Below are 25,502 nucleotides of genomic sequence, written 5' to 3'. Positions count from 1 at the left end.
GTGAGATCAGTCTCTGGACCTGTTATGGGATGCGCAAAACCTGTCTGTAAGTAGGGCTTTGCTGTTCCCAGCGTGGGATTCAGTCTGTTCAGCAGTTCCATTTATATTTCACTGAGAGCAGAGCGATAGAGTGACTGAGGCGCTGCTTCACCTGGGAGGCAATGTAGTTGCGTGGGTCTCGTGGCCTGACAATGGCCACAATCTTGGAATGGCACCAATGTTTGATGTGGTGCTTGTGTTGTGGATGCTGGTAAACAGCTTTGCAGGAGAGGGAAGGGGAGGAGAGGGGGGATTACGGACGGTCTGGGTCTTTGCAATAGTTACCCAGAAGTTAGAAGCGGTTTCAATTCTAACTTTTTCTGGGTAATTATCGGTGTAACCCTGTTGGAACCATCTGAAGTTTATGATTTAGAACTATAGAATTCCTCCAGTGCAAATGGAGGCCATTCAGTCCATCAGGTCTGCACCAACCCTCTGAAAGAGCAGCCTAGCTAGGCCAACTCCCCCGCTCTTTCCCCACCTAACCTGCGTGAAGGAAAAAACTTAGCATGGTCAATCCACATCTTTGGACTGTGGGAGGAAACCAGAGCACCCGGAAGAAATCCAAGCAGACAAGGGTAGAAAGTGCAAACTCCACACAGACAGTAACCCAAGGCTGGAATTGAACTACGGTGCATGGCCCTGTGAGGCCGCAGTGCTAACCACTGTGCATCGTTTACATTTTCAGATGTTTCCCAGTGCAGGGCAATTAGAGGAAGTTTCCAAGTTCCAAGAGGGGTTCCCTGTCGTCTCTTTGGGGTACTCCCATAATCTGGCGCTGAGGAGCTCGGAAACTACTATCCATGTGACATATGAATAGGCCATTAAGTCCAATAAGTTTGTCCTTTTCCTTAATAAATCAATTTTACCTCCTCATGACATCACTCAATCTCTTTTTCTTTCCAAAACTGCAACAACTAGCAGTTTTGAAGCCAAGATAATGTTGGTTTTAGGTGATAATTTATTCTCTCAACCTTGAAAATAGTGCCTACATTCTAACTTGTCCTTCGCTTACCTCCACTAGAAGGTCAACTACATCTGTTGGCATCTTTTCTATTAGTATCTCAATCACTCGCAGAATTTCACTCTTTGCACGAGCCAAGGTGCTGGTGTGTACATTTGGCTGGGACTGCGTATTGGCTGCTAAAGCTGTGTGTCGGTGGACCTACAAGAGAATCACATCAAATATACTCAATGGTTTAGACTCAAAAGAGGACATTTTCTAAAATAAATAAATGATTATTTATTAAAGAATATACGCTTCATCAGTATAGTCAGTTTTTTCTAAGCAACTTATATTCATACAGCACCTTTGACATAATTATGGATGGATTTGTTTATTGTCACATGACGTGTACCGAAGTACAGTGAAAAGTATTGTTCTGCCTACAGTTCAGACAGATAATTCCGGACATGACAGGAAAATACATAGGGTAAACATAAATACACAATCTAAATACATAGGGTGAAGCATACAGGAGTGTAGTACTACTATGTGTGAATATGTGTGAAGAGATCAGATCAGTCCATAAGAGGGCCGTTTAGGAGTCTGGAAACACCCCAACACGTTTCATAGGTGACACCGAGGCACATTAGGGGATATTAGAGCAGGTGTACAAAAGCTTGGTTAAAGAGATAGAATTTAAAGAGTGTCTTAAAAGAACAAAATGAGGTGGAGACAAAGTGGTTTCAGGGAGTGAATTTCAGTGCTTAGAACCTGGGCAGCTTTGGCACGGACACCAATGGTGGAATTATTAAAATCAGCAATCGTCAAGAGGCCAGAATTAGAGAAGCGCAGACATTCTGGAGGGTTGTTGGGTGAAGATTATGTAGATAGCAAGGGGCGAGGGCATGGAGGACTTTGAAAACAAGGTTTAGAATTTTACAGCTGAGGTAAAAACAGAAAGCGCTGGAAAAGCCAAACAGGTTTGGCAGCATCCGTGGGGAGAGAAACAGCGTGAACGTTTCAAGTCCAATATCAGTCTTCTTGAAATGTTACCCCTGTCACTCTCTCTCCACAGATGCTGGCAGACCAGCTGAGTTTTGCCAGCACTTTTTGTTTTTACCGCAATTGTAAAATTCTAATTTTTTGTTTCCAGTGCTTCGTCCTTATTTCAGATCTCAAGCATCTGCAGTATTTACTTTTATATACAGTTGCAGTGCTACTTAACTGGGAGCCAATGTAGTTCTGCACTCAGGGGTAATGGATAAATGGAATTTATTGCGAGTTAGGCCACTAAAGTTTGAACGACTTCAAGCTTAAGGAGGGTAGAATATGTGAGGCATGGCAGAAATATGTTAGAATAATAGCCAAGGCTGGAGGTAATACAAGCATAGATATGGGTTTCAACTGCAGAAGAAAGAGATGAGGGCAGCGGCAATGTCAAAAAGATGGAAGTAAATGAAGGATCCTCAACATATTTCTAAGCTTCATGAAAAACATTATTAAAAATATGCTGAAAATATCAAAGGGAAATAACTTGTTTTTAACAAATGTATATCATAGGGGTTCAATACTTCAAGCGTTTGGTGCCAGTTCAAAAGTGTTTTGATGCAAAATTGTGCACGAGACTACAAAATCTTCAAAACAGCAATATAGTTAAGGCATTTTAAATCAATCAGGAGACATGTTCAGTACAATGTTTACTTAGTACTTAGAACAGTACAGCACAGAACAGGCCCTTCGGCCCTCGATGTTGTGCCGGGCAGTGATCACCCCACTCAAACTCACGTATCCACCCTATACCCGTAACCCAACAACTCCCCCTTAACCTTACTTTTTAGGACACTACGGGCAATTTAGCATGGCCAATCCACCTAACCTGCACATCTTTGGACTGTGGGAGGAAACCGGAGCACCCGGAGGAAACCCACGCACACACGGGGAGGACGTGCAGACTCCGCACAGACAGTGACCCAGCCGGGAACCGAACCTGGGACCCTGGAGCTGTGAAGCATTGATGCTAACCACTATGCTACCGTGCTGCCCAAATCTCAAATCTTTTTATTCTCTGATCTCTGATGGAATCCTGTGGCTTTCTTAAAACGATAAATGATAAACCTAATGCAGTTAAAAGAAGTTACTTGAATCATAAACATATGCAGTAAAACGTTGATGTGACATTGTAAGAATTCCATAAGATGATCACCCAAAAGACAGAAGTTAATTTATTATGCAGAGTTTTAGATGTTCAGAAAGGCGAAATATGGAGGAGAGGAGTAAGGCTTTTCAGGTTCATATGGAAACTGATAAGATAATATAGGAGAAAGGTACAAAGTAAAATGGCTTAACTTAAAAAGACGCTAACAAAATTAATAATCATTGCTGGCTATGGCTGTGATTTTTCACTCCTGATTGTGTCGGGTGGGTTCGGCAATGGGAGCAGAAAATATTGCGAGAACAGCGAAATCTCGTTTTCCAGCGACATAAACACATGACGCAATTGTCCCCTCTCCCGATTAGTGACAGAGCAGGTTTCCGGACGTTCAATGTCAAGTACGGAATTTGTATTGATTATCAGGCCCCTACATTTTAATCATATTCCCCACCCTAGTCAGAAAATCAATCCATGCCTGCATGATAGAACAGCATGAAACTGACTGGTCTCCTAAGGTGTGCATCTGGTGAGCAGACCTCCCAAAGGAGCTCGGTGATCTTGTAGGAATTAGTAAGGCACCAGGGCAGTGCCAAGGCTGTGTTGGGGCAGTAACCAGGTAGTGCCGGGGCAGGGCTAGAGGTGGTTCCAGGGGGCAGCGCTCTGGGCGTTTAAGGGTGAACTCCTTTGCACTGCGCCGGCCTTTAAAAACGTTGCCCTGATCCTCGAGTTACTAAGTTCCTGGCAGGGTGGGCGTATCAGAGGCTGGCCTTCCAGCGATACATCATGGGACCTGCCCTTTGGCATTTTTTTGCATGTCCTGCGCTATACAGCAGAAAATGCTAATATCTGGGAAAATCTCGCCCAATTCTTCAGTTGCCTAAATCCTAAACTCTGGAATTAAATCACTAAACCTCTTTGCCTGTCCACTTCTCAACCATTTTTAAACACCGTTCTTAAAAGTTTGGATCAAGCTTTTAGACACCTGTTATAATAAACCATTATTTCTTGCCAATTTTTTGTTCGAAGAAGTTTTTTTTATTCATTTACGGGATTTGGGTATCGCTGGTTAGGCCAGCATTTATTGTCCATCCCCAGTTCCCCTTCAGAAGGTGGTGGTGAGTTGCTTTTTTGAACCGCTATAGTCCTTGAGCTATGGTACAGCGTCTTTGTTGTTATGGAGGGCATTCCAGGATGTTGCCCAGCTACAATTAAGGAATGGCGATATATTTCCAAGTCAGGGTGGTGAGTGACTTGGAGGGGAAACTCCAGGTGGTTCCCAGGTATCTGCTGCTCTTGACCTTCTAGTTGGTAGTGATTGTGGGTTTTGAAGGTGTTGTCTAAGGAACCTTGGTGAGTTCCTGCAGTGCATCTTGTAGATTGTACACATGGCTGCCACTGTTGGTCGGTGATGGAGGGTCAGAATGTTTGTGGAAGGGAGAGCAATCAAGCGGGCTGCTTTGTCCTGGATAGTGTTGAACGTCTTGAGTGCTGTTGGAGCTGCATTAATCCAGGCAAGTGGCGAGTATTACATTGCACTCCTGACTTGTGCCTTGTAGATGGTGACAGGCTTTGGGGGGTCAAAGGGTGAGTTACTCGCCATAGGATTCCTGGCCTTTGACCTTCCCTAGTAGCCACAGCATTAATATGGCTAGTCCAGTTCATGTTTCTCATCAATGGTAACCCCCAGGATGTTGATTGTGGGGGAATCAGCGATGGTAATGCCATTGAATGTCAAGGTTAAATCCTCTTTTATTCCCATTTCTTCCCATGTACTTCATGATCTGTTGAGCTGCTCACAGAAAATTACTTTTCACTGTACCTCAGTACACATGACAATAAACAAATCCAATCCAATCTTGTAGGAAATGACCATTGTCGAGCACTTGTATGGTGCAAATGTCATTTGCCACTTGTCAGTCCAAGCCTGGATATTGTCCAGGGAGCTGCAATTGGGTATGGACTGCGTCATTATCTGAGGAATCGTGTATGGTGCTGAACATTGTGCAGTCATTCACAAACATCCCAACATGGTATGTTACAGGTATAATATAAATGCAAACTGTTCGTAAAGCCTCTGGCCAAACTGAAAACATAATAAAGGAAAAAAGCATAATAATTGGTAACAAATAAGTCCAAGGATTACAGAGTACATTGAAATGGGAGTGTGACAGTAAAACCTTCATGGGTTTCCGCCATAAAATCTCAGGTGAGCTTCCAGCGTAGTTCTGTGAAAGTGTTCTGAGTTCTGAGACGTGTACTGTCGAAGGCATCGTCCTTAAAATATCCCACAACACTATTCAAAGATGAGCAGGAGAGTTCTCTCATTGCCCTGGCAAATGTTTATTCCTCAGTCAACATCATTAAAATTATTCCATTTGTCCTTTATCTCACTGACATTTGTAAGATCTCGATGATTGCAAATTGGATGCTGTGTCTCCCTGTGACAACAATGGGCGCAATTAAACGACCACGCTGCGCCGGAAAAGCAGCTCACCGAGGCACAGTGCAACCGATGAAAGCAGGGAGACCTTGCGTCTGGGATCTACCCATCTCACGAAGCCTCACAAGATCGAACGAAACGTTGCAATGTAAACCCCGCCCATTGTGTGCAGGATCACTTTTTAGCAAATCTGCATTTTGGAACAAGACAGCTATCTTCGCTCTAATGTGCAGATTCCTGAGGTACCTGAGACTTTGGGATTCATCCCCTTCACCTCAGAGACCTCGGGGGCAAGCGCTGTTGAGCACCGGGCCCCACAAATGGGGACCAGATGGAACGGCACTCGTGGGGGTCTCCCAGAGTGTCAGAGGTCCCAAGCTGCATACCCTTTGGGCAGGGTGGTGCTTGGCATGGCTTATGCCACCTGTGTACCAACTTGTTTACCAAGTATCCCAGGTGGCACTGGCAGCTGGCATGGGCACTACCAGGGTGCCAAACTGGCATTTTTTTTGCACACACGATTGGGCCGGAGTACCTGCGTGGGTGTTGGAGAGGGGGGATTCAGGGATCCTCCCATAGTGCGTTTGGGGGGGGGGGAGAGGAGGAGAGGAGAGGAGAGGTGGAATTAATCGTTCCCAATATCTCTGTGACAGAAAAAACAGGAAAGAACATCAGGTCAGATGAGGTGGTGTTGGCTAGGGAAACAAACATTTCTTTTTTAAACTTTAAAAAAGATGTAATATTAGTCTGGGGGTGAGGGGTGTGTAGCAGGTGGGGGAGGGGAGGTATTGCAGCAGGCAGTTGGCATTTGAACCTCTGTAGTTTTTGATCCAAATTAATGATCTAATATCAAAATCATTTAGCATGTGAAATATGCTAAGAAAATAGAGAGCAGTAAGTAAATGTACAATAGAAAATAACCTTTTAACATTAAACTTATTGTTCATTCATGGGTTTGATGCAGCAGAGTAGCTTGCTGAGCCACTTTGAAAAGGGGTGCAGAGTCAACAACATTGTAGGAGGTCTGGAGTCACATACAGGTATGGTTGGCAAACCTCTCGGAACAGCCAGGAGTATGTCAGAATCAGCATCAATCGCTCGGTGGCTATTGGAAGCACCGCAGCAGGTTTTAGACTGTTGGTTTAAGCAAGCAAATAAATTAATTTGCACATAATTCGTAAGCAGCTCAACATTTGTTGACTGTGCACTTGGCAGTGTAATGACATAAAGCGTAAACCGGTATGGACATGGGTCATGCACGCAAACTCCACTCATGAACATCGTTGCCCCTCCTTTCCTGTCAAGCAGGAGAGGCTCGAGGAAATATAAGGAGTGAGTGCTGGGCTGTCCGCTAGAAAAATTACATAGTTAAGCCAAGAAAGTTTTTAACCTGCAGAGACTTGTGGTAAAAGGAGCGCTAATTTTAGCCCTGGCTGATTTAAACAAAATTCAACTACTGTGAGCATTTGTCAGAATTTATACACAAGTTTTATCTGGTCAGAATGCAGTGGGTTTGATAGAGGTCTTGGTGTGATTTCTTATTGTGCTTCCTTAGAACCCGCTTCTCTATGCTGCTGTGACATCACTTCTGCCAGCATCTCCCAGAATATGTTTCGCCAATGTTGGCAACCCTGCATGCATGGAAGCCAGATCAGAAAAGGGCGGCAGATTTCCTCCCCTAAAGGATATCAATGTACCAGATAAGTATTTATGACAATCTCGTAGTTTCATGCTCGCCAAGACTGATCCTCGCTTTTAATTCCATTTTAATTATGCAATTAACTGAATTTTAATTCCTCAGATTCTAAGATCATTAGTCCAGGTCTCTAAATGATTAGTCTAGTAACATAACTAGTATACCACAATATCCAAATATGAAATAATAAATTGCTTGAAAGAACATCCTAAGTGTGAATTAGCAGAAAGAGATTTTGAAAGTGACTTGGGAATAGCAATAGACTCGTCACTTTCAATGTCTAGGGAAAATGGTGAATCAATTAGAAGAGCTAATAGAATGTTGGGATATCGTGGAATCCAGTTACCGTGATTGATTTGGACAGGTACTAAAGTGATCACTATAATCAAATGTTCACTAAATCAAAAGGTGGCCATTCCAAAATACACTAGAAGGCAGTTTTCATGCCAAATTGGGAAACTGAGCGGGGCACTGCTTAGCTGTTTAAAATTCCAGCAAGCTATCTTGTTGAATAGCTGTGCAGTGCTAACCTGCAATTTAGACAGCTGCTCAGTATGCTGTGTAAGAGCCACAATATACTCCTCACCATATTCTGCTAAAGCTCAAAAAAAACTAAGCATTACAGTTCACAGTTAACAGGCTTATTTTGAATTGCTAATCATCACTGTTCATTGTCCAATGACTCCACCTCCTGATCTCTCCTGGGAAATCAGAACAACATGGTTATGGAGGCTGGATGATGGACCTGCACAAGCAGATGGGTTGCACCTGAACAGAGCTGGAACCAGTATCCTTCTAAGGCGATTCGATAGTGAACTGGGGAGGGTTCAAATTAACATGGAAGGGGAATGGCAATCAGGAGGTAACATTTGAGAAGAAAAACAAGATGCGCAAAGAATTCACAGATAGCACGAGAGTAAGAAATGATAAGATATTAGGTGGATCTGAGCAAAAGAAAATGCAATAAGACCTCGGCCTAAGTTAGGTACATTGTGCACATATGTGAATGCGAGAGTGTGATAAATAAGGTTGATGAGTTGCAGGCGCAGGTTGCCATGTGGGAATGTGGTATTTCAGCAATAACAAAGACGTGCTTCAAAAAAAATGGAGAACTGGGTACTAAATATTTTTGGATACAAGGTATTCAGGAAAGACAGGAAAGGAGGCTGGGGTCGCTGTATTGATTTGTGGGCGGCACAGTAGCACAGTGGTTAGTACTGTTGCTGCACTACTCCAGGGTCCCAGGTTCGATTCCCGACTTGGGTCACTGTCTGTGCAGAATCTGCACGTTCTCCTCCTGTCTGCGTGGGTTTCCTCTGGGTGCTCCGGTTTTCTCCCACAGTCCAAAGATGTGCAGGTTAGGTGGATTGGCCATGCTAAATTGCCGTTAGTGTCCAAAAAGGTTGGGTGGGTTTACTGGGTTACGGGGATAGGTTGGAGGTGTGGCCTTAAGTAGGGTGCTCTTTCCAAGGGCTTGTGCAGACTCGATGGGCCGAATAGCCTCCTTCTGCACTGTAAATTCTATGATTCAATGATTAAGAATAATATTACACTGCCGGAGAAGGAGAATGGGGCAAAGGACAAATATATTTGGTTAGAGCTAAGAAACAACAGAGAACAATAGAGAATAAGAAACATGACATGTCTGGTTGTATTTCAGAAACCAACGGGCAACAAATAGTGGGAAAGGTACAGAGGAGAACTTTTGCAAGGAAATTACAGAGGGGCAAAAAACTCTAGCTATAATGAGGCACTTTGAAGATTCTAAAAGAGGCCGGGATAGTAATAGTATAAAGGGAAGAAAAGGGGAATAATTTATAACGGGCAGAAAGAGGAAAGAATTTATAAAAGGTAATCAGGAACATTTTCTGCATCGGTACATTTCTAATCCAGCAAGGAAGAAGCTATTACAGGCTCTCCTTCTGGGTAATGAGGTAGATCAAATGCTGGTAGGGATACATTGAAGGGAGAGAGACCATAGTGTCATACAATAGAAATGAATAAGTAGAGTAAAAATGGTTAGCGGGCGTGGGCAGGCAGTGGGAATTATGTCAAGAGAGTGAGAACAGATTGGGCCCTGGTTAATTGGCATAAAAGATTGACAGGCAAAGCTATCATTGAATAAGTGGGCTTCCTTTAGAAAGGATATAGTTTAGGTACAGTTGATGAGATGTCCTTAGAGGGGAAAGGCAAGACAAAAAAACAGAGCTCTATGGATGATGAAAGAGTATAGAGAGCAAGGAGCAGAAAAAGGGTGTCAGTGACAGATGTCAGGTTGATAAGACAAGTGTGAACCAGACTGAATATAGAAAGTGCCGAGGGAAAATGAAAAAGAACAGTAAAGATAGAATATTAGAGGAATGCAGCCAATATAAAAGGGAATGCAAAAGGCTTCTACAGGTTTATACAAAGAAAATGGATGCCAAAAGGCCATGGAGCCGATTAAGGAATTTGCGCATGGAGGCAGAAAGCATGGCAAAGGTATAAAACGAGTTTTCTGTATCTGCATTTACCAAGGAAGGAAGATGCTGCCAAAGTCATTGTCAAACAGGATGTAGTTGAGATCACAATAGGCTAAAAATTGATTAAAAAGGCCAGATGTACCTAAAGTTTGAAGGTACCAGGATCAGATCAGATGCATCCAAGGATACGGAGCTAAGCTAGGGTGAAATTGCAGAAGCGCTGGCCATAATCTTCTTATCCTCTTTGGCTACAGGGTGGTGTCTGAGGCCTGGAAAGTTCTGGGAGCGCACTCTACGTATGATATGAGGTATTGGAGAAGATGCAGAAAAGATTTACGAAAATTGTTCTCGAAATGAGGGACTTCACTTATGTGGATAGATTGGAGAATCAATGACTGTTCTCCTTAGAGAGGTTGAGAGCAGAGCGGATTTGATAGAGGAGTTCAAAATCATGAGGGACCTGGACAGAATAGATAGGGACAGAGTTTTCCCATTGTGCACTCTGGTTCTTAACCCTTCCGCCACATTTAAAGCGACTGGCAAAAGGGAACATGAGGAAAGATGTCTTTTTTTAAATATTTATTCGCAGGATGTGGGCATTGTTGGCAAGGGAGGTGTTTATTGTTCATCACTATTTGCTCTGATGATGGGCATTTGTGAACCTCTCATTTATACAACTGACTACTTGATAGACTACTTTGAGAGCAAGTAAAGGTCAACCATGTCACATATAGCCTATACAAGGCAATGACAGCATTTTCCTTCCATAAACAGATATCAGTAAACCAGCTAAGTTTTTATTTTAAAAAATTTTATTGATGATAATATAACAGGTGCATGGATACGGTTACTGATCCAGATGCTTTTTAAACAAAATACTTGAATTCAAATTCTCAAACTGCTACGAGTTTGAGGTTGAATTATTAGCCCAGCCTCTCGAACGCTAGTCTTGAAACATATCCGCTGTCATTTCATAGAATTTACAGTACAGAAGGAGGCCATTCGGCCCATCGAGTCTGCACCGGCTCTTTGAAAGAGCACCCAAGGTCAACACCTCCACCCTATCCCCATAACCCAGTAACTCCACCCAACACTAAGGGCAATTTTGGACACTAAGGGCAATTTATCATGGCCAACCCACCTAACCTGCACATCTTTGGACTGTGGGAGGAAACCGGAGCACCTGGAGGAAACCCACGCACACACGGGGAGGATGTGCAGACTCCGCACCGACAGTCACCCAAGCTGGAATCGAACCTGGGACCCTGGAGCTGTGAAGCAATTGTGCTATCGACAATGCTACCGTACTGTCATATGCGGTATACTAAAATAGATGTCACATAAAGAGGTTCTGAGGCCTATAATGTTGAACATTAAGTGTTCATTGATAACACATAACTGTATACATATTTACACGGCATAGTCCAAGATAGAAGTTAACTCCTTGCTTCGACACATGTCACATGCAAATGTAGTGTACAGGTACTGGAAACTACAGTTTCCCAGTTCCAAATTAACCCTTGCTATGTCAGATACCTGTACACTACAAGCACGACATTACTGTACCAAATGGAGGACCAGGCATTGTACGAGAGTCTAGATTCAGAGGAATTCACAGTTCTAGGGGGCATTGATGGTGGTTATAGAGATAGATAGGGAAAATGCCATGAAAGGATATAAATATGAGCATAACATTTTTAAATTGGAGACACTGGAGGACTGCGAAGCAATATAAGCCAGCAAAACCATGAGTAATAGGTAACAGGGATTTAATAATAATAATCGCTTATTGTCACAAGGCGGCTTCAATGAATTTACTGTGAAAAACCCCTAATCGCCTGTTTGAGGAAGTCGATATGAGAATTGAACCCACGCTGCTGGCCTTGTTCTGCATTACCAAGCCCACTATGCTAAACCAGCCCCTTCGGAAAATAATATACAGCAGGGATTTAAATTAGCTCCAGTGAGATCAGAGTACACATAATTCTGGAGATGGAAATTACATGGATGAGGTTTCAGCAGCAAATGCCTGAGGTCAGGGGCAAAGTAGGTGAAGTTAAGAAGCATGAAGAAGGCAGTCGATGATGGGGAAAAATGGGATTGAAAGCTCAGCCAAGGCTGGCATAAAATACTGAAGTACCAAGAAGTCTGGTTCAAACTGAGAGAGCCTGCAGAGAGAATGGAAAGAGTGGAATGGAAGTGGCTAAAACTGGCGATTGGGCAAGAAGTCTGAAAGTGCAGAGGCAGTGGATGATGTTGTCAAGGCATAGCATGAAGAGGAAGAGGGCAAGAGCAGGGACAAGATAGATCCTTGGAAACTACAGAGGTAAGTGTGTTAGAACAGAAAAGACCCATTTCTGGAGTTGCCTTGCCTTTGACTAGATGGGTAAGAATAGACACGAGCACAAACCCTGAGAGCTGAACTATGGAAAAGAAATATTAGAGGAGGCTGGTGTTAGTGTTCCCAGTATCAAAGGCTGTGGAGATGTTAAGGAGGAATGAAAATGCATCACGACCATGTAAGTGACCTTTGATTCAAAGCAGGGATGAATTTTATAAAAATGTAATAAACTTGATGTCAGCGATTTATGATATCATTAAGGATAGATTGCCAATAAATAGTATATTTGAAATGAAATTAAACCTTCAATTAAAAATAACAGATTACTTAAGGAAGTGGTTTTCAAAACAGTGGATGCATTGGTGGTCAACTTCCAAGATTCTATAGACTCTGGGACAGTTCCTACAGATTGGAGGGTAGCTAATGTAATCCCTCTATTTAAAAAGGAAGGGAACAGGGAGTTGTAGACCAGCCTGTCTGATGTCAGTCACGGCGCAAATGCTAGTGTCCATAGTCCATTATAAAAGGTTTTATAGCAGAGCACTGGGAAACAAGTAGCAGGATTGCAGAATCACCATGGATTTAGGAATAGGAAATCATTCTTGACAAGTCTTCTGCAATTCTTCAAAGATATAATGAGCAGAATTGATGAAGGGGGAAGGGAGCCAGTGGATGTGGTTTATTTGGACTTTCAGAAGACATTCAACAAGGTCCCACAGAAGAGATTAGTGTGTAAAAGTAATACGCATGGGATATGTAGTATTATATTGAGATGAATAGAAAACTAGTTGACAGACAGGAAACAAAGAATAGGAATAAACAGGCCTTTTTCCAAGTGACAGGCAGTGACTAGTGGAGTACTTCAGGGATTAGTGCAAAAACTCGAGCTATTCGCAATCCATATTAATGATTTAGATGCGGGAACTAAGTGCAACATTTCCAAATTTGCAGATGACGCAAAGTTGGGAGGCTGGTGAGCTGTGTGGAGGAGGCAGAGATCTTTCAGTGTGATGTAGTCAACTTGTGTGAGTGGCAATTGCAGTATAATTTGGAAAATGCAAGGTTATCCACTTTGGTAGAAAAAACGGGAAGGCAGATTATCTGAATGGACATAAATTAGGAGAGGGGAATGTGCAATGAGACCTGGAAGACCTTGTAGACCAGTTGCTGAAGGTAAGCATGCAGGTGTAGGAGGCAGTAAAGCCAGCAAATGGTAAGTTAGCCTTCATAACGAGAGGATTTGAGAGCAGGGATCTCTTGTTGCAATTATACAGTGCCTTGGTGAGACCATACCTGGAAAAGTGTGCAGTTTTGGTCTCATCTGAGGAAGGGTGTTCTTGCTCTAGAGGCAGTGCAGTGAAGGTTTACCAGACCGATGCCTAGGATGGCAGGATGGACTTATGAGGAGCGATTGAGTCAGTTAGGATTGTATTCGCTGGAGTTCAGAAGAATGAGGTGGGATCTCATAGAAACCAATGAAATTTTAACAGGACTAGACAGGGGAGATGCAAGAATGATGTTTCCGATGGCGAGGTGTCCAGAACCAAGGTAGACTAGACAGGGTAGATGCAAGAATTATGTTTCCGGTGGCGAGGTGTCCAGAACCAAGGGTCACAGTCTGAGGATATGGGGTAGAACATTTACAGCCGAGATGAAGAGAAATGTCTTCACCCAAAGAGCGGTGAGGCTGTGGAATCATGACACAGAAGTAGTTGAGGCCAAAGCATTGCATGTTTTGAAGAAGCAGTTAGATATAGCACTTGGGGCGAAGGTGACCGAAGGATATTGGGGGGGGGGGGGGGGGGGGAGAAGAAGAGTTGGATAATCAGTCATGATCAGAACGAATAGCGGAGCAGGGGATTCCGGGGATGGCGGGACTGACATAAGAAGAGAGATCGTGTCTTTCAGGGTTATATTCGCTGGAGTTTAGAAGAATGAGGGGGGGATCTCATAGAAACTAGTTAGTTTGTGTTGAGGCTGCAAAGAGAAAGAATCAGAGGAGGCACATATCGAGTTTGTATAACATAGTGCAAAGGATTTAGAAGATGTTGCTCGAGTAGGGTACATTGGTGAACTCCACAAAAGCCCTCAAAATGCTCTGATGACATCATTACATCACACGTGACATTACAGCCAATGGCGTTACTCTGATACATAACACCCCCGGCATTTTTACTTGATCAAACACTAAGGGAGGAGGTGTCATAGTGGCATTGTCACTGGACTAGTAAACCGGAGACCCAGAGTAATGCTCTGAGGACCCAGGTTCAAATCCTGCCACTGCAGATGGTGAAATTTGAATTCAATAAAAATCTGGCCTTAAAAGTCTATTGATGACAATGAGACCATTGTCGATTGTTGTAAAAATCCACCTAGTTCACTTTAGGGAAAGAAATCTGCCATCCTTACCTGGTCTGTGACGACATGTGATTCCTGATCCGCAGCAAGTTAATTGGGATTCTTAACTTCTCCCTTAAGGGTAATTAGGGATAGGCAATAAATGCTGGCCCAGCCTGCAATGCCGATGTCCCATGAACGAATCAAAAAAAACTTTAACACAGATCCAACACATGCCATAACTAACATTGTTATGTTACGGATACATATGTACATTAGTAAGACAGTCTGTTGAGTAGACATCTGTCTTGTTTTGGCAGAACATGACGTTCAGGAACTTGGCTCTTAGGGATACTGGAGTGTTACATCTGACAAAATCAACTCAGGAAATCTCTGGTTGTGTTGATGATTCAGTTTTAACAGATTCCGTAATTTCAGCAGTTGCACTCCTTAAGTCAGGAATGGTGCTGTCTATGCTCTCTGTGGTGAAAACATCTGGTACAAATTCTGTACTCACTATGTGAAGACAATAATTGGTCAGTGTGCGAAGCTAAATTCATTCATCGTCAGTTCGAATAGTATATGAAATTGGACCAGTTTTGGCTAGTACAATTCCTGGAGCCCATTTTACGCCTGAGGTGTAGTTTCTCCCAAGAACATGTCAAAGACTCTGCTTTTGGAATATGCAACTTGCATCTGATGTTTTTGCCTAGCTCTGAAGTTGAAGGGCGAATTAAAAGGTCAACTGTGTGCATAGTTCCCTTTTGAACATCAGTATAACCGGTGAGCTTTGTGCTGTTGAATGCATAGTGTTTCTGTATGTCATTAAAAAGCTGTTACACATTTAGGTAGAGAACCTTTATCCCTCAAAACCTTCACTGCATGTTTGAGCAATTGTACAAAACATTAAGCTAAGCCACTGGTAGCTGAATGATCGGGGGCAGATTTGATATGGCGGATGCCACACCACTTCAGGTAGTCCTCAGAATCGGCTGATATGAACTTTGAGTACTGTTGCTACTCACAAATTGTTCAGGTCACCCGGATCTTGCAACTATCTCATCAAGCCTTTCTATGGTCTGATCCATAGTTGTCAATTTCACGTTGGCAACCTTCGGCCACTTTGAATGAGCGTCAACCATGACCAATATTACAATCTCGGACCAGACCTCCAACATGGCTAGGATTCCACGTAGAAACTCAAATATTTTATTCCAATTTTGTAAGACTGTGAGGAAAGTATACCTCGCTCCAGGGATGATTTCACACAAAATAGGGATACGGTACATTAAAAGAAACTTTATTACTAACACAGTATTAAAATACCTTTAACATCACAAAACAAAATAGCTTACAATTACCCCTTTAACAATGCTAATCAATATAATACAATACAGTGACACAATAACCCTCAACTGCTCTCCTTACTCCCACTAAACAACAGAACCATCTCAGACAAGTGGTAAAGGGTACTGATCAGCACAGAATAAAGAGTTGATAGCCATTTCAAAATCCTGCATATTCAACTGAACCATCGTTCTTTAAGACTGAGACGACTGGGTTTTCCCAATCACTGGTGGTAACAGGCTCAATGACTCATGTCTCCAGTAACTTCTCAAGTTCTTCTTAATAATAATAATAATAATAATCTTTATTGTCACAAGTAGGCTTACATTAATACTGCAATGAAGTTACTGTGAAAATCCCCTAGTCGCCACATTCCGGCGCCTGTTCGGGTACACTGAGGGAGAATTCAGAAAGTCCAAATTACCGAATAGCACGTCTTTCGGGACTTGTGCGAGGAAACCGGAGCACCGGAGGAAAGCCGCACAGACACGGAGGGAACGTGCAGACTCCGCACAGATAGTGACCAAAGCCGGGAATCGAACCTGGGAACCAAGCACTGTGAAGCTATTGTACTAACCACTATGCTACTGTGCTGACCGAATAGTATAGGGTACGGTACACACTTTCAAAAACTTAGGCACACCAGCTGCCTTTATCTTGAGTTTCACAGATCCCTGTCATGGATCCAAGTGACTCCTCGAATACCTGTGCATACTTTCTCAGATAAGAACAAAGAACAAAGAAAATTACAGCACAGGAACAGGCCCTTCGGCCCTCCCAGCCTGCGCCGATCCAGATCCTTTATCTAAACCTGTCTCCTATTTTACAAGGTCTACTTCCCTCTGTTCCTGCCCATTCATATACCTGTCTAGATGCTTCTTAAATGATGCTATCGTGCCCGCCTCTACCACCTCCGCTGGTAAAGCGTTCCAGGCACCCACCACCCTCTGCGTAAAAAACTTTCCACGCACATCTCCCTTAAACTTTCCCCCTCTCACCTTGAAATCATGACCCCTTGTAACTGACACCCCAACTCTTGGGAAAAGCTTGTTGCTGTCCACCCTGTCCATACCTCTCATAATTTTGTAGACCTCAATCAGGTCCCCCCTCAACCTCCGTCTTTCCAATGAAAACAATCCTAATCTACTCAACCTTTCTTCATAGCTAGCACCCTCCATACCAGGCAACATCCTGGTGAACCTCCTCTGCACCCTCTCCAAGGCATCCACATCCTTCTGGTAATGTGGCGACCAGAACTGCACGCAGTATTCCAAATGTGGCCGAACGAAAGTCCTATACAACTGTAACATGACCTGCCAACTCTTGTACTCAATACCCCGTCCGATGAAGGCAAGCATGCTGTATGCCTTCTTGACCACTCTATCAACCTGCGTTGCCACCTTCAGGGTACAATGGACCTGAACTCCCAGATCTCTCTGCACATCAATTTTCCCCAAGACCCTTCCATTGACCATATAGTCCGCTCTTGAATTTGATCTTCCAAAATGCATCACCTCGCATTTGCCTGGATTGAACTCCATCTGCCATTTCTCTGCCTAACTCTCCAATCTATCTATATTTTGTTGTATTCTCTGACAGTCCTCCTCGCTATCTGCAACTCCACCAATCTTAGCATCATCTGCAAACTTGCTAATCAGACCACCTATACCTGCCTCCAGGTCATTTATGTAGATCACAAACAACAGTGGTCCGAGCACGGATCCCTGTGGAACACCACTAGTCACCCTTCTCCATTTTCAGACACTCCCTTCCACCACTACTCTCTGTCTCCTGTTGCCCAGCCAGTTCTTTATCCATCTCGCTAGTACACCCTGAACCCCATACGACTTCACTTTTTTCATCAACCTGCCATGGGAAACCTTATCAAACGCCTTACTAAAGTCCATGTATACGACATCTACAGCCCTTCCCTCATCAATTAACTTTGTCACTTCCTCAAAGAATTCTATTAGGTTTGTAAGACATGACCTTCCCTGCACAAAACCATGCTGCCTATCACTGATAAGTCTATTTTCTTCCAAATGTGAATAGATCCTATCCCTCAATATCTTCTCCAACAGTTTGCCTACCACTGACGTCACGCTCACAGGTCTATAATTCCCTGGATTATCCCTGCTACCCTTCTTAAACAAAGGGACAACATTAGCAATTCTCCAGTCCTCCGGGACCTCACCCGTGCTCAAGGGTGCTGCAAAGATATCTATTAAGGCCCCAGCTATTTCGACCCTCGCTTCCTGGGATAGATCCCATCCGGTCCTGGGGACTTGTCCACCTTAATGTCTTTTAGAATACCCAAAACCTCCCCCTTCCGTATGACAACTTGACCAAGAGTATTTAAACATCCATCCCTAGCCTCAACATCCATCTTGTCCCTCTCCTTTGTGTATACCGATGCAAAGTACTCATTAAGAATCTCACCCATTTCCTCTGAGTCCACGCATAAATTCCCTCTTTTGTCTTTAAGTGGGCCAACCCTTTCTCTAGTTACCCTCTTGCTCCTTACATACGAATAAAATGCTTTGGGATTTTCCTTAACCCTGTTAGCCAAAGATATTTCATGACCCCTTTTAGCCCTCTTTATTGCGCGTTTGAGATTCGTCCTACTTTCCCGATATTCCTCCAAAGCGTCATCAGTTTTGAGTTGCCTCGATCCTATGTATGCTTCCTTTTTCATCTTAGCTAGTCTCACAATTTCACCCGTCATCCATGGTTCCCTAATCTTGCCATTTCTATCTTTCATTTTCACAGGAACATGTCTGTCCTGCACTCTAATCAACCTTTCCTTAAAAGACTTCCACATTTTAAATGTGGATTTACCCTTAAACAGCTGCTCCCAATCCACATTCCCTAGCTCCTGCCGAATTTTGTTATACTCTGCCTTTCCCCAATTTAGTATTCTTCCTTTCGGACCCCTCTTGTCCTTGTCCATGAGTATTCTAAAACTTACGGAATTGTGATCGCTATTCCCAAAGTAATCACTGACTGAAACATCAACCACCTGGCCGGGATCATTCCCCAATACCAGGTCCAGTATGGCCCCTTCCCGAGTTGGACTATTTACATACTGCTCTAAGGTTGAAGATCGTTCATAGAAACAACACGTTGGTTCACAACAGCCCAGTTTAGTTTAACCTTCCTGAACTAAGATCTCCCAAACAATACTGGAAAGTTTCCTTGAACAACGTGAAGAGGCTGCTCCATTTTGTGCTTGTTAACTTCCACAGTCACATTGATTAAACCTTTCAGCGCCACGACCTCCTCGGTAAATGCCCTTAAGACCACATCAGATGGTTGCAATGACATATATGTCAATTCCTGATGGTTGCTGGTCTCCTTGTACTGCTTGAACACCGCGCTTAAATTCCTTAAGCTGACTTGATACTTTGGTACTCAGTGAGCCTTCAGTTGGATCACTTAACTGATAAACTCGTCCTGTAAACTTTGCAGTATTTTTCTTGGTACACTTCTTTTGTGTTGTTAAAGGCTGACGTCGCCAACATGCCGTGGCAATGTGTCCAACTTTACCACAATTTTTGCATTTGTTCTTCTTGCTCCAACAATCTCCAGTCAAATGTCCCACTTGGTTGCAGCGATGGCATGTTGGGTTCTTGGTGGAAGTGATTCTCACAGACTCCTGCTTATGGACTTTAGCTCAAATTCCAATCAGTGAAGCCCGTCTTGCAGCAGGTTCCAGAGACATTGCGATTTCTATAGCAGACTTTAGTGTTAATGCACATTCAGTCAACAATTTCCTTTGGATGGCTTCATTCCTGAGGCCACAAACTAATCGGTCGTGAGGTGTCTTATCGGGCAATTTCTCAATACTTTGTTAGTTTTTGCAGTGGTGCAACAAATTGTGAAATGTTTTCCCCTTCCACCTGTGCACGACAGCGAAAGCAGAATCATTCAGGTATTAATAGTGGATGGGAAGAGAAATGTTCTTGAAAGACAGTCATTAACTCATCACCTGACTTGTCTCCAGGTTTAGCTGGGTGTACTAAATTCTGCAGAAACATGTTTTGCTCCCAACTGAGCTAAGAAAAGTCACAGTATGTAGGTCTGCTGGTGGCTTTAAGGAATGACTGGAACCTTTCCTCATAAGAGTCCCATGTCGATTCCACCTCATAAAATGCACAAATGGTGCCTTTTCTTTCTTCCATTTTGGATTGCAACTCTCTGATCTGTGTTACTCAGGCTTCAGTCTGTTTCCCTCTCTGTTTAAAGTAGAAAAATGTGCAGCACACAAGCAGACTTGTTGGCTTTTGTGCCCCGCTATTGATTCCTGGGCAGTAGATAGCAGAGTCGGTTACCACGTAGGTTTGCGATTCTGCAGCCCATTCCAGTGCATAGTGCACGGTCTATGCAGTGCTAGCCACTACAACGCTAAGTGTACTGAAAACTTTAATCCTCCATTTGAAGTAAGCCTCCAGTAACTCTCAGTCATCCAAAAGCTTTTATTAAAAAAAATATTTTACTGCGGTTGTCGCGTCAACGGGACGGTTCACCGGCATCCCGCTACAAACTGTCTGGGTGGTAAAATATTTAGTTGAGTTGTTTTTACTTGCCACAACCAAGAATTTGTCGTGGAAGTCAATGCTATTTCTCCCTGCATCACTCCCAACGGTGTCTGGGCCTGGATCTCCATCGATGATTCCTTCTTGTGGCTCACAAAATCGTAGTTGAAAGTTGCCTTTCTCCTGCTTTTTATTATATTTCCAAATCTCATCGGCAGTTTTTATTTTGTTATGTTCTTTGTGGTAGCCGCAAAGAAAAAGAATCAGGAGTGGCACACATCGAGTTCATATAACATAGTGCAAGGGATTTATTTAGAAGATGCCGCTTAAACAGGGTACATTGGTGAACTCCACAAAAGCCTGCAAAGCACTCCGATGACATCATTGTGTAACATATGACATTACATCAGCAATGGTGATACTCTGAAACCTATAAAATTCTAACAGGAAGAGAGGGTAGATTTAGGAAGAATATTTTGGATGGTGGGGGAGTCCAGAACCAGCGTCACAATCTGTGGATACGTGATAAATCTTTTAGGACTGAGATGAGGGGACATTTCTTCACCCAGCAAATGGTGATTCTGTGTAATTCTCTACCACGGAAAGCAGTCAAGGCCAAAACATTGTATGTTTTCAAGTGGAGTTCGATACAGCTCTTGGAGGCAAAAGGATCAAAGGATATGGGGGCGGGTACCAGGAACAGGTTAAAGGTGAGAATAATTTATAATTCAAAGGCAGCATTCAGTGTTAATTTCCTCGTACAGGTCAAGCATCCTTTATCCAAAATCATTGGAGCCGATTATGCAAAAAGAAAAAAGCAGTTTCTTTTTGCCATCTTACTGCGTGCAAAACATGTACACAGAACAACTACTTACAATTGGGAATCAACGTCCATAATTCTACTTTGTTTTCCATTTGATAATTGGTTTGCTTTCTGTACCCCAATCCATAAACACTGATGCAAATATAGATGCAAGATATTTGTATCAAAAAGATTCACTTTCAAATTCTACTTGGAAAATGAAGATAATAGAACGGCCTAAAAAGGAACATGTGGTTCTACACTTAATATGAGGACTTTTCCTTCATATCAACCTGTTTCCGGGGGAGAGTGAATGCAGGATGTAAAATAAAAAATCCGACCTGAATCAATGCGTTTTTTCCATGAAAGGGCTCGTCAGGATTGCAATTGTAAAAGGGGATATAATTACTGGCTAATAATTATAGCTTGCAGGGACACGGCACAATGACTCACCTCACGGGCAATAGTAGTAATGAAGGCTGGTGGTCTGGCTGTGGCAATGAGTGAAAGAGCGTGACGTGCTGAGCGGGAGGAGTCAGCTGCTGGGCTGAGCGGCAGCCCCATTGTAATGCTAAACAGGATCAGAGACAGAGAGAAAACACATTGAGAAGCTGAGACTGAAAAGATTACCAGTTTATAATGTCATTTCAAGGTCAATGGAATCAGTCAAACAGCTTGAAAACAATGAACTGCTACAAGGTGGTGTGATTAGGATTCTGGGGGTCCCAACATACATACAAAGTCAAGTAATTCCATGTATCAAAATACAGCGAATCGACTTTACATATGAAAGGGAATATTAACAAATTAACCCATTTGATTGAGGAATATCCAGCTGAACCAGAATATTTACACGGTTTTGTTTCAAAGGGAACACAAAGCACTTGTTTAAAGGATAACACTGGTCAATAGTATTTTTCTCTGTGGGAACATGTTGATGCACTTTGAAAAAAAAACCTCAAAATTGAAAATTAATTACCAAGGTTAACAAACATTGCAGCTCTAGATTAACAGGTAGAATAATTGCCATGCTTGTCAATACAGACAGATCAAGAAGTGGCAATGTCTGAATATCAAAGCTGGCAACTAAAAATAGTAAAATCTCAAAGTCAGCACTAAGAACTACAAATATCTCAAACCAGTTTGTTTTGCTTCCGGTATTTTAACTAAGGGTATGTGTTTTTGTTTCAGGGATTCTTATTCTTTTGGTGACACATTCAAGCATCTTCATCTTCCCTCTTACAAATGGCCACAATAAAGACTTAACTAAAAATCTGATCAGTGTAATTTAAAATAACTGAAGTGAGCATAAAAAACAGTGCATAAAATATCCAGCAGTATCTTAAAATGGTAAAGAATGGTTTTGGGTATAGAAACTTCAGCATTGCTTTTCAGATGCCAGTGACCTGCTATTTTATGATCAGCATTTTCTGCTTTTATTTCAATTTCACAATTCTTTTCCTATTAATTAAGATTGAAAAGGCTACCGAAACACATGATTTAATTACTCAAACCGGATAAACTGACACTGTTTGCTAACACGAAGCGATAGGTAACATGCAAAGTTTTAGCATGCTAGCATTTTTATAAACCTTAAAGTGAAATTTTCAAGCCAATATTGGTCGAAGTCAGGCGGCAGCCCCCCCCCCCAAACCCGGGTTGCACAGCCCTTCGGTTCCTCATCTATAAATTTTTTAAAGCTTACTCCCTGCTGCTGGCCTCGAACAGGTTTTGGAACAGGCCGACGAACTGCCCCCCAAGTATCCATGAAGCCTTCCTCTGACCCTGGGATGGCGTACTTAATCTTCTCCAGGTGAGAAAATTCCGAGAGGTCAGCGAGCCAGTCTGCAGCTTTGGGTGGTGCTGATCGCCAGCCAAGCAGGATTCTCCGGCGTGCGATCAGGGAAGCGAAAGCAAGGGCGTTGGCCCCCTTCCCCATGTGTAGCTGCTCCGATACGCCGAAGATTGCCACTGTTGGGCATGGCTTCACCTTCACCCCCACAACCCTGGACATTGCCTCAGAGAAGGCTGTCCAGAACCCAGCAAGTTTGGGACAAGCCCAAAACATGTGGGCGTGGTTGGCCGGGCCCCTCTGGCACCGTTCTCCACCTCCAGGAAGAACCTGCTCATTCGAGTTCTGGTCAGATGCGCTTTGTGCACCACTTTAAGCTGTACTAGCCTTGCGCAGGAGGAGGTGGAGTTCGCCCTGCTCAGTGCTTCGCTCCAGAGTCCCCATCCTACCTCTGTCCCCAGTTCGTCCTCCCATTTTTGTCTGGTCTATTCCAGTGGTGTCCGAGCTCTGTCCAGCAGCTGTCAGTATATTTTCCCACATAGCCCCCCCTTCTCGCTGCTTGTGCCTATCAGGTCCTCTAGTAGTGTGTTTTCTGGGGCCCACGGGTGCCCTACTGTCTCTTTGCGGAGGAAGTGTTTTATTTGGAGGTGTCTCAATTCCTGTCCTTTTGCTAGTTCCCACTTCTTTGTCAGTTCATCCAGTGTCGCCAGTCTGCGCCCCAGAAGTCCCCTGTCCCGCCTCTACCTTTTGAAGGTGGGAAACCTAAACCCACTTATAAGCCGGTAACTAATTCAGTTGTTCTTTGAAAAATTTCAGAAATTAAAATGTCATCCCAAATGGAATTGCATAGTTGAACCCACATAACAGAACATTCAATGGCTGCATCATATTAGGGAACCATAAATAAGGAATTATAATTCGGTAATAATTATTTGCTTGTGGCAGAATCTGTTTTAAAGGACTTACTTTCACAAGTTCAAAACCACCAATTCATTTATTTTCTGTATTGAATGCGATATTTAATGAAAACAATTTCACGTGAGACAATGTCAAAGTGTAATAGTCGAACAGGAAACACACATTTAAAGATATCTTCTGAAGACTTATTAGTGCATTGGCTTCACATAATTTTAATTTCAAATTCACTGTGGCACTTTGAATTAACTGCATTAATTGAAAATACATGTAGGATTATGTGTAAATTGTTGATGTTTTAGCACACTCACATAATTTCAAGAATTTCACATTGCAAAATAGAGGCTCAATCATTAAAGTTCACTTCCTCAAAAAGGCCGAGAAAACATGTTAGTGCCTTACAGTGAAACAAATTAGCCAACTAGACATCAACAATCCGAGGAACAGATCTCACATGTTCAGATGCAACAATCAGTCAAAACTGACCTGCTATAATTTGTCCTATTAACAAACGGTGTGCAGAGCATTCAGAACATCTCCACAAAACTGCAGGTCATCAGTCGGGTAGCATATGCTACAAACATTTTCAAAGCCGCTTGTAACCTCCCACCATCCTCTTTTTTGTGAATTGAAAAAAGCATAAAATATTGCATAGCAGGGTTCTCCTTTGAACTTAGTAACAGGCGAAACACCAGAGCATGCTGCCTATTGTTGTAGCATTCATCTATTCAGGAAAAAACATCCCTCATTTTAAACACTAAGCTGGTCTTTCTACGCACAAAAAACAAAAGGTTTTCTCATTGAAACACAATGTTAGAAAGGATCTTTCAGGCAGGGAAACATAGCTTCCCTCTATAAAACCTTAAACACTCTTACAATAACAATACTGGAAATATATGACAACTTGGTCAGCTTCCAAAGGTAAGGTAAGTTAACTCTGATTCAGGTTTTGATAACCTTAAACATCAACCAATCTTTTTCAGATTCTGGTTTATTTGTTATCCGTTTCCCGCATTTAGAGTTTGTTTTTCTAATTTCATATATCCCTGTTTAAATAATACCTGAAAACGAAATGAAATGAAAACTGCTTATTGTCACAAGTAGGCTACAAATGAAGTTACTGTGAAAAGCCTCTAGTCGCCACATTCCGGTGCCTGTTCGGGGAGGCTGGTACGGGAATTGAACCGTGCTTCTGGCCTGCCTTGGTCTGCTTTCAAAGCCAGCGATTTAGCCGTGTGCTAAACCAGCCCCTCGTGTGCTAAACCAGCCCCTTATATTAATAAATTACTTATATTAAAAATGGCAACAAAGGGACCATGATATATAGTTCTTGCAGGAGCGGGATCTAACAGATGTAGATGCTAACAAACACACCTGTAGGAATTGGCCTCCTCTGAAAGATCTCATGACCTGAGGCAGAATTGAAGACAATTGGACACATCAGAGAGGGTTAAAAGTTTTTGGGGCCAACGTTTCAGTTTCGCAGGGGAACTACTAAAGGTAAAGGGAGGAGTGGTAACTATAAAGGGAATTGAAAATGGACAAGTTGGAGCAGGAACACCCAACGTAACTTTTCATCAATAGGTGTGAAGTGGGATCAAATGGTACCAAAAAACTCAGCTCATGGGCAGCACGGTAGCATGGTGGTTAGCATAAATGCTTCACAGCTCCAGGGTCCCAGGTTCGGTTCCCGGCTGG

At 42.9% G+C, this 25,502-nt stretch overlaps 1 protein-coding gene across 6 annotated transcripts in view; it reads right to left on the bottom strand.

Annotated features, from left to right (window-relative positions):
- LOC119962662 (WD repeat-containing protein 7) overlaps positions 1-25,502 on the bottom strand; it is an 869,538-nt gene that overhangs the window by 172,170 nt on the left and 671,866 nt on the right. For all 6 annotated transcript variants that reach the window (XM_038790561.1, XM_038790562.1, XM_038790559.1 and 3 more), the window contains 2 exons: positions 21,551-21,668; positions 1,055-1,204 (listed from right to left, as the gene is read on the bottom strand). In XM_038790561.1, coding sequence (XP_038646489.1) covers positions 1,055-1,204; positions 21,551-21,668 — 268 coding nt within the window. The remainder of the gene's footprint in view (positions 1-1,054; positions 1,205-21,550; positions 21,669-25,502) is intronic.

The sequence above is a fragment of the Scyliorhinus canicula genome, chromosome 3, assembly GCF_902713615.1.
Source record: "Scyliorhinus canicula chromosome 3, sScyCan1.1, whole genome shotgun sequence".
Taxonomy (NCBI): Eukaryota; Metazoa; Chordata; class Chondrichthyes; order Carcharhiniformes; family Scyliorhinidae; genus Scyliorhinus; species Scyliorhinus canicula.
Note: the sequence above shows the minus strand (reverse complement) of the source record. Positions and strands in the feature narration are given on the sequence as shown.